General features: G+C 42.5%; 1 protein-coding gene across 6 annotated transcripts in view; it reads left to right on the plus strand.

Moving 5' to 3' along the window:
- Positions 1-9,399, plus strand: part of LOC121232948 (nuclear cap-binding protein subunit 1-like) — a 56,417-nt gene extending 47,018 nt beyond the window's left edge. For 2 of the 6 annotated variants that reach the window (XM_041121480.1, XM_041121482.1), the window contains 3 exons: positions 7,345-7,488; positions 7,870-7,983; positions 8,893-9,399. In XM_041121480.1, coding sequence (XP_040977414.1) covers positions 7,345-7,488; positions 7,870-7,983; positions 8,893-9,006 — 372 coding nt within the window. In that variant the 3' untranslated portion in view covers positions 9,007-9,399. Of the gene's footprint in view, positions 1-164; positions 203-7,344; positions 7,489-7,869; positions 7,984-8,892 lie in introns of those variants that run through there. The other 4 variants (XM_041121481.1, XM_041121483.1, XM_041121477.1 and 1 more) reach the window with 3 other exon arrangements.
- The last annotated feature ends 266 nt before the right edge of the window (positions 9,400-9,665 follow it).

Raw genomic sequence — 9,665 nt, forward strand, 5'->3', positions numbered from 1 at the left:
TGAAACAGGTTACAATAAGTTGCATGTTCAGCAAATCCCCATTCTACAATAGGATCAGAGGGGTGTACAGGTCCAAGGGATTGGTACATTCGCAGTTCATTCATTAAGGTTTTCATAGCTTTGTTATGCTCTTCAGTCTATTCCTATACCTTTTCTTTCCATAGGAGGGAGTAGAGGGGTCTGGCTATAATTGAGAATCCAGGTAAGTGTTTCCTCCAATATCCTAATGTTCCCAATGTTTGTTGGAGTTCCCTTTTGGATCGGGGGGGCTGTAAAGCTTCTATCTTTTCCAAGGTATCAGGTGGAATTGAAGCACTACCAGCGATCCACCAGGTTCCTAGAAATTTCACTTCTTGGGCAGGTCCCTGACACTTCTCCAGTGATATGGCTACTCTGGCATTATTTAAGGTTTCCCATACAGACAGAGGTGGCTGCTGTTCTTATTGCCTCTTGGAAATCGCCCCCAATCAGAATGTCATCTATGTATTGATAGAGATGGGGTTCTGGTGGAATTGATACTTGCGGTAAAAGTTCCGCTAGTGCTCCATGAGCAATAGTAGGGGAGTGTTTGTAACCTTGGGGAAGCCTGTTAAAGGTATACTGTACTCCTTCCCAAGTAAATGCAAAACAGGGTTTATCCTGTTCTTGCAAGGGGACCATAAAGAACATATCCTTGATATCTAAAACAGCTATCCATTTCTGGGCAGCTGCTTGTAGAGTGGCAGTTAAATTTGCAATATTAGGAATTGCTGCTGTTAAGGGTGCAGTTTTGGCATTAAGATGCCGATAATCAATCGTAAGACGCTATCTACCATCAGGTTTGCAAACAGGCCATACGGGAGAATTACATGGAGAATGCGTCCAAAAAATAATTTGCTGAGACTCCAAATCCGCAATAACAGCTGAAATTCCATCTTTAGTGGCAGCTGACACCAGATACTGGGGAACATTAGTGAGACTGGAGTCCGGGGAGTGCAGGTGCTGCTCTCAAAAGGCAGATGTCAGCAGTTTTAGATTCTACCCCTAGACTTCCAGATCTGAATGACCATATACTACCATTTGGTAGCTGCCAGGTTTGTCCCATTAAAACATTGAACCCCAATATGTTTTCATAGTGATCTTTTACTGCAAAGTGAACTGAGGTTATTTGTTTTTTGCCAGGAAGCCAAATTTTTACTTTAACAGTGGGGCATAGTTTGCTGCCGCCATTAATGCCAGTTAATTTAACTTTAGGTCAGCCTAGTTGTAATCCTAAGGTGATTGCATCAGTTTGGGTAAGTACAGATATTTGTGCTCCTGTAACTATTAGAAATTTAGTTGGTTTTTGTTGAGGACCTACAGGAAGCATAATATAAGGGCCATCATCACTTATCCATCAATGAATATCAATTTTCCATACAGGCAGGCCCAATAACCGTCCGGGGTTTACCTGTTTTTTGATTCCTGTTTCTGTGATTCCTTCAACTCCCTTCCCAGGGGGGAGAAAGGATTAGGAGGTCCTGCAGAAGCTGGTTGGGGGGGGTTGCAGTAGCAGGTGACAGTGCTACGTCTTGCTTTCAAAAAGCTTCTATCAAGCTTAGAATAACTCTAGCCAGTTGTCTTTGAATAGCAACTCTGGGAATACCCATTGCCAGAGCTTGTTTCCATAATTCATTTCTCTCTTCCCAGACCCTCAGTTGTTGATTAATGGGTTCTGGTTCTCAAGAGTCACTCTGAGGTGTTTGTGTTAAAGAATTTTTAAACGTGGGTTTCTCTAGGTTTGCTTTATTAAACAACTCAGAGTTGGGCCACCACCACAGTGAATGGCAACCTTCCAAAAATTTCCCAATCTTATATACCTTTTTACCACCCATTGTCCCAGTCCAAAGTCTTTGTAATTTTCCAGTCGATCTCTGTTCCCATGTCGTTATCATTCATCATCTTATCTCATCCATTCTCGTGTCCCAGTTCTTCTGAAGTTAGTGGTCATAGGCAGAAGGTCTTCGGTCACCACAATCACTTATTTTCTTATACATCAAAGATTACCTTTGAATTTCTGAAAATCACTCAGGCTATTCTATTAATTTATCTTGTTCTGAAGTTAATCACTTACTCCCATGTCTTAGACCTAAGATGTATGATCCTTCTTCTGTTGATTCAGCTTGACTGGGTTTCAAGCCAGCCATGGAGGGGGAGACACATAGGACAATGCAGCTTATGCATATTGTTTTATAAGCACCTGCATTCTATTAATCATATCTAAACCAATTTCTAATCATTAGTTATATGTCTAATATGAATAGTCTTAGAAACAATAAGGCTTAAGGCCTAGTTCCTTTTACAGTTTGCTTAACCTAACACTTCAACCTGTATTTTTTGTTCCACTGGATACATCATCCCATCCCATTTCTTGTCCATAATTTATGATGTCATGTATTAATCCTGCCCAAGTGGGGAGATTTCTTCGAAGTAAGGTTGCTTCCTGGTCATCTTCATCACTGACAACATCCCTTATGGCTAACAGAGCATTAAAATCTGTGTCTCTCTTGATCTCGTCTCGTTTTGCAACGAAATAAGGTTTGAGCATGGCAAGGGCTCCCTTTATTAGTGGCTTTAGCATAGTGTGGTCTACAGTTGCCGAGATGGGAACTTCAAAGGAACCATGCTCATACAGGCAGCTTCTGTAATAGCTGTGGAGAGCTCATCCAAAGATCTAATGGGTATTAACAAAGGCTCTCCTCTCTCCAATATATCTATTCCACCAGCCCATTATGCCACCCTACTTGTTATAGAATGGGGATCATTCGGGAGGGTTGGGACCAGCATTCAAAAAGACACCAGGGCCCCAGTAGCCGTTAGCCTCATCAGCGCTCAGTAAAATTCTATCCCCCCCCAAAAGACATGCTCTCCATAGGTATTCAGTTTCAGTTTCTCCTGGCTTACAGCTGTAACATTCTTGCAAATTAGCCATCTGAATTGGGTCAAATAGGATTGTTTTGTGAGTACTTGGACCTCGCCCTCCCTGTGGACCCATTTGCAGTTCAGTTTTTATAATGGGTCTGGCCATAAATTGAAGCAGTTCAGGATGATGTAGGGGGTCATCCTCATCTGAATTGTTATTATCAGAGTTATTCCAGATATTACCATCCCGGTCCTCATGGGATACTATCAGTTTTCTGATCTGAACTATGTCAGGGGGTTTGGGGGCTTGCATTAACATCATTTCAACATGTTCTCCCAACTTTTGTTCTTTCAATTGAGCTTCCTTAAGTTGTTTTTACAGTTGTTCTATTTTTACCCATAGTAGCAGTTCAGTAGTTTTACATCTCTCTATTTCATCCTGCAGATCTTGAATCTTTCGGGTTGTTTCCCCTCTTTCTCTACATGCAGCTTCTAGGCATGTTCCCAACATTTTACAGATTATACCTTTATCTTTCCCATCTTTAGTCGAACCCCTCACAGCATTTAGCTGCTTCTCTACCACTTCCCAATTATACCAATTACCACAGGTCCATTCTCTCGAGAAGCCAGGGTTCAGATTAACACCATGCTTTTGTAAGCAATTGGTGACACTACTTGCCATCCTGCCGACTACGCCAATTTGTCACGAATGAGATTTTGTTGCATGGCTTTGGTTTAGCAGCAATTTAGGATTTATTAATATTTTGAGATAGATCACAAGATTAGGTTGTATAATTTTAACAGTACTTAATCATGAGCCAATTTAACAGAGTGATTCGATGGAATTTGTTACAACAAATTTGCGACGATTCGAAAATGGCAAGGATCACCCAAAACTTACAGCAGGGTTGCACGCAGATGGAGGTTAAATCAAATCTCACACACGCACAGGCAGAGAAAACAGTTCTGAACCACACAGACAGACAAAATGGTTCTGAACCAAACCACACACACATCCTTCCTCTCCAGTCATGGTACTGGCTTGTGTCTGGTTTTCTGGAATGTCTCTTCCCCAAGACATTGTGGCAAGGAATTTGCAGTTCCAGAGCCTGGTCTCAAGCACAGCAGGACAGGCCCTACAAAGGGAAGCAAGCAGCTGTTTAGCACTCAGAGGACATTAAAAAAACAGCATTAAACAATGCATTAAAAAATCCAGAGGGGAAAATATTAAAGCACTTGACTGGAAAGATTTCTGGAGTTTATTCACTGGGGAATATTTTAGCCATTAAATCATTTTGGTTTAATATCTATAGTTTTTATGCATCTCATTTTCCTCCTTGCTTGTTTCTCTGGAAGTTAATGGACCCAAGAACTAACAGCACCTTACACAAACACCGGACAACTGAAAAAGGTTCGGGCTGTTCTCCATATGCCAGCCTTTGTTAATTCCATTCAGCTACTCCTGTGCTGTCGGTGCTGGCTGGACTCCAGTAGCCAGGGGGTAGATGTCTCCCTGGTATGATTCCAACTGCAAACATATAGGAAATCCAGAGTCACATCAGACACTAGTTACAGCTAGGTTTGGCACCATGCTTAGGAGCATGGCAGAGGAAGTAATTTTTTTTAATCTTGGTTTGAGATGTGCACCACAAACGTTTACCAGCACTGACACAAAATTTTCATGCCTGCCCTGAGCTTCCCGCCTCCTGATCTAAATCATTGCTTGGAAGAAGAGGATTTCAAAGGTCTATTTTAATTCATTTCAGTAAGGCTTTTACACATCCAGACAACATATTGGGAGATGGGTAACATGGCCCTTGTTAACACAATGGATACAAAGGATTGGCACAAGCCACAAATCATCAGCCAGTCTGAGATTAATTGGTTCAAGGAATAATGTTTGAGGAACACAGGCTCTGCAGCCTGCTCGCTTCTTACCGTAACTCTTCCAGTGGGCAACACAGCTCCTCCAAGACAGCACGCCTCCTGCGGAACAGAGGGCCTTCTCTCCTGGTGTCAGAGAGAGGCTCCAGGCACTCCCTGCAGCTTGGGACTTGGAGAGGTGCTTTTACCATCCGAAGCTCTGCTTGTGTTGAAGCCTCTGCCTTGGCAGAGGCAGCTGCTCCAACAACTGCTGGGGAATCTGCCCCGTGGCATGTTACCACCATACCTGAGACTGTTATGCTGATACAAATTCAGCTGAGGCACCCTTCTGCACAAACTGCTGTGCCTGTTGACTGTCTCAGTGAGCTGTCTTTTAGGCCTGGCTCTTATATTGGCCTCTCCCAAGCACCGGCTAAAAGGGTGCTTGACCCTCCCTAATCAGGGGACAGCTGCAATAAATGTTCCATGCACCTTGGAGCCTCTTATAGGACTTTCCTTGTGTAGGACTTTTCCTTATCCGATTACTAGATAGCAGATCTGATATAATATATTCTTTTTTTTAAAGGGGAACTAGCGTGGTATTTTTATTGTTATGAGGTTGGCTGCCTTTCTGGCCCTTTTTAATTGGAGAGCATCCACTTAAGTTTCATATGTAGTCTTCCCACTTGAACACCCTGGGCTCTAGTCCCTTTCCTCTCCTGTGCTAACCCACCAGATCCATCTGAGTTCTGGCACAAAAATTATTTGGTTTTGGCAGTCAGTCCTGTAACATCAGTGAGGTTCTTGAATGAAATCTGAGTCCTGGAACAGTGTTTAGACAAGTTTTTAAAAAGGTCTTCCATGGATATGTTACTGAGCTGCTATTTGTCTGTTGATGATAGTCAGCCTACCATCTTTTTGTGGCTCCACTAGAAAATGATCTTGCAAGTCTTTAAACCTATGTGGTGGGTTGACCCCAGCTAGCAGCCAAGCACCGCACAGCTGCTTGCTCACTTTCCCCTGCAGTGAGATGGGGGAGAGAATAGGAAGAGCAAAAGCAAGAAAAACTGGGTTGAGATAAAGACAGTTTAATAAGTGAAGGAAAGAGGAAAAAAACAAGTGATACAGTCACCCACCACCTCCCACCAGCAGACCAATGCCCAGGCACTCTCCGAGCAATGGCTACCTTGGAAGACCAAACCTCCATTTTTTTTTATTGCTGAGCATGACATTATATGGCATGGAATATCCCTTTGGTCAGTTTGGATCAGCTGTCTCAGCTGTGTCCCCTCCCAGCCTCTTGCCCACCCCCAGCCTAGTCACTGGAGGGGCAAAAATGGGAAAAAGAAAAGGCCTTGATACTGTGCAAGCACTGTTCAGCAATAGCTAAAACATTAGTGTGTTGTTGTGGTGGGTTGATCTTGGCTGGCAGACAGATGCCCACCCAGCCACTCTCTCACTCCCCTTCCTCAACAGGACAGGAGGATAAAAGAGATGGAAAATCTCATGGGTAAAGATAAAGACAGGGAGATCACTTACCAATTACCATTATGGGCAAAACAGACTCGACTTGGGGAAAATTAAATTTATTGCCAATTAAAATAGATTTGGGTAGTGAGAAACAAAGACAAAATTAAAACAACACCTTCTCCCCAACATTTATACAAGGCTCAATTTCACTCCTTCATTCTCAACTCCTCTACCTCCTCCCCCTCAGCATCACAGGAGGGATGGGGAATGGGGGGTTGTGGTCAGTTCATAACAGTTCCTCTCTGCTGCTCCTTCCTCCTCACACTTTTCCTCTACTCCAGCATGGGTTCTCTCCATAGGCTGCAGTCCTTAAGGGAGTATCCACCTGCTCCACCATGATCTCTCCACAGGCTGAAGGGGAATTTCTGCTCCAGTGCCTGGAGCACCTCCTCCCCCTCCTTCTTCTGTGACCTTGGTGCCTGCAGGATTGTTTCTCATACTTTTTTTCCCTCAGTTCTCTTTGCTGTGTAGTGTTTTGCCCTTTCTTAAATATGTTTCACAGAGGTGCCACCAGCTTCTCTGATGGGCTCAGCGTTGTCCAATGGTGGGTCTGTTTTGGAGCTGGCTGGCACCAGCTGTGTCCAGCACAGGGTGGCTCCGGTCTTTTCTCACAGAGACCACCCCTGCAGCCCCCCCACTGCCAAAACCTTGCCACATAAACCCAATACGGTTTTCAACACTGTTTTAGTCACAAATCCAAAACACAGCACCATATGGGCTGCTATGAAGAAAATTAACTCCACCTGAGCTAGACCCAGTACAACCTGCCATGGTTCTTCTGTTTGGGTTTTTTTGTTTGTTTGTTTCCAGGCCTTTTCCATCCTGGCAGTGTCTCAAGTTGATTCAGCTTAAGCTTCTCATTCTCCTTCCTTCCAAATTTCCTTCTTGAATTGTATTTATAAAGTAAGCAGCCCTCAACATATAGCACTTAAAAGGCTACAGAGCAGCTTCAGTTGTGCTGCAGACTTTGTATTTGGTCAATCAAGAGGCCTGTTTATCATTCCAATGGATACTAGCAGAATCCACAGGTAGTCACATCTCCAGTTAGTTATGTTTCATTTTTACTTACAGCGAGAAAGTGATGAAGATGATGACGACGATGACCAAAGTAGTGATAGGGAAGACGGACCTCTAGAAGACCAAATAGAACGCTTGCAGGAGAGAGTAGAATCAGCCCAGAGTGAACAGAAGAATCTCTTCCTTGTTATATTCCAGGTAATGATGGGTGATGTCTTTGCAGCATCATTTGTATCTTAAACATTTTCTTGGGGTGAGTACATGGGAAGGAGTAGATGGGCTTATTCTGGATAAGAATCAAAGAACTGCCTAACTCCCCTAAACAAGAATTGTTTCAGCATCAAGAGCCTGAGAAAATGAGCTCTTTTGATAGCATGCAATTTCCTAAACAAACAAAAGGTATTTTGAATATAAGTAGTTACTTTACTTAGTGTCTCCTAAGTGAAATATTCATTCTGACATTGCCATTCAAAGCTTCTGTCTGTCAAATGTCCCATGGATTATCTCATCTGAGGCTAGTAACCTATTTTCATCTGAAAAGTTTTGCTGAACCAACATTCTATTTGTGTTCTTCTACAGCGTTTCATTATGTTGTTAACTGAACACTTAGTGCGCTGTGAAACTGGTGGGATTGATGTATTTACACCTTGGTACAAAAGCTGTATAGAGAGGTTGCAGCAAATCTTCCTACAGGTAAGTTTTACTTCTTGGTTTGGAAGGCTTTGGGCAGCTGCTGGAAAGAAAAGCTTACATGATTTGAGAGCTGAGCTTGGTCACTTATTTTTACCAGCTCCATTAGAACAGACATAACTGGCATCACCAGTCTTTTTCAGGGACTAGTGTGAGTTTTGGCTGTGTCTGGTTTTGACCCCATCTTTGCTACAGACTTGCTAAATGACTGGAGGGTGAGCTTCTTGATTTGTTTCTTGCACTGTGAATATAGTACAAAACAACATTGAGATGTGGTTGTAAATGTAGCTGAGTTTTTCTTACCACATGTTATAGTAAGGGTAGAGTCTTGAGAGAACAAGTATACCAAAATAAGTGTCTAACAAGTGGATGAAAATGTTTTAAATTTATGTATCTGATTATAATGAATAGCTATTTAAAAATATAGTTTGGAACTCTTCACTCTATATTAAATCTGGCAACAGATGTAAAAAGCCAGTTAAGTAACTGCCTGAAAGCAACAGCCAGAGTAATAGAAAATTATTTGTGTTTACATGAACATAAATTGTGTTAGAGGATGGGAAGCTGCATGGGATTAATGGCATAATTCCCCTTATGGGTTAGTCTCTACCCTGACTTAATGCTAAAGCAGATGTCCCGGGTCCTAGCATATCTGTGCAGTTGCCTCTACACACTATTCAGAATCAGGATTAGAACTGAGTAGCTACAGGGAACCCAGTACTTCTCAAAACAGGATTTCAATGTATGCTCCATTCTTGCAGTCGACAGTGATTAATATGTTGTGGAAATTAGATGTGCTTGTTAGTTCTGGTGAAAACATTTGATCTGTGATATAATATGTTTTGACTCTTCTACCTGTTCTTGTGTATGAAAGTGAATGAAAACAACAAAAGTTTATCTTTTTATCTGCAGCATCACCAGATAATTCAGCAGTACATGGTGACCCTGGAGAACCTCCTGTTTACAGCTGAACTGGACCATCACATACTGGCTGTATTTCAGCAATTTTGTGCTTTGCAGGCCTGAGGATTTTCATGTGTTGTTTTATCTGCAAGACTTAAAACCATTTTTCTTTGATGAGAGAAGCTCACCATGGGGAAAGAGAAAACTCTTTAATTCAGAACAGCTTTCATGTGTTCCTGTATAAAGCAATATAGTACTCTTAACTAATAGTAACTGGTTTAGCATCATGAGTCTTATTAGCTATGACTGACAGAGGATTAGTGTGTGTTGTGGTTTAACCCCAGCCAGCAACTAAGCACCATGCAGCTGCTCACTCACTTACCCCCCACCCAGTGGGATGGGGGAGAGAATTGGGAAAAAAAGTAAAACTCATGGGTTGACATAAGAACAGTTTAATAGAACAGAAAGGAAGAAACTAATAATTATAATAATAACAATAATAAAATGACAACAATAATAATAATAAAAGGATTGGAATATACAGAACAAGTGATGCACAATGCAATTGCTCACCACTCGCTGACTGGCTGATGCCCAGTTAGTTCCCAAGCAGCGATCCCCCCCAGGCCAACTCCCCCCAGTTTATATACTAGACATGACGTTCTATGGCATGGAATACCCCTTTGGCCAGTTTGGGTCAGCTGCCCTGGCTGTGTCCCCTCCCAACTTCTTGTGCCCCTCCAGCCTTCTTGCTGGCTGGGCATGAGAAGCTGAAAAATCCT

This window comes from Aquila chrysaetos, assembly GCF_900496995.4.
Source record: "Aquila chrysaetos chrysaetos chromosome W unlocalized genomic scaffold, bAquChr1.4 W_unloc_2, whole genome shotgun sequence".
In the NCBI taxonomy this organism is placed as follows: Eukaryota; Metazoa; Chordata; class Aves; order Accipitriformes; family Accipitridae; genus Aquila; species Aquila chrysaetos.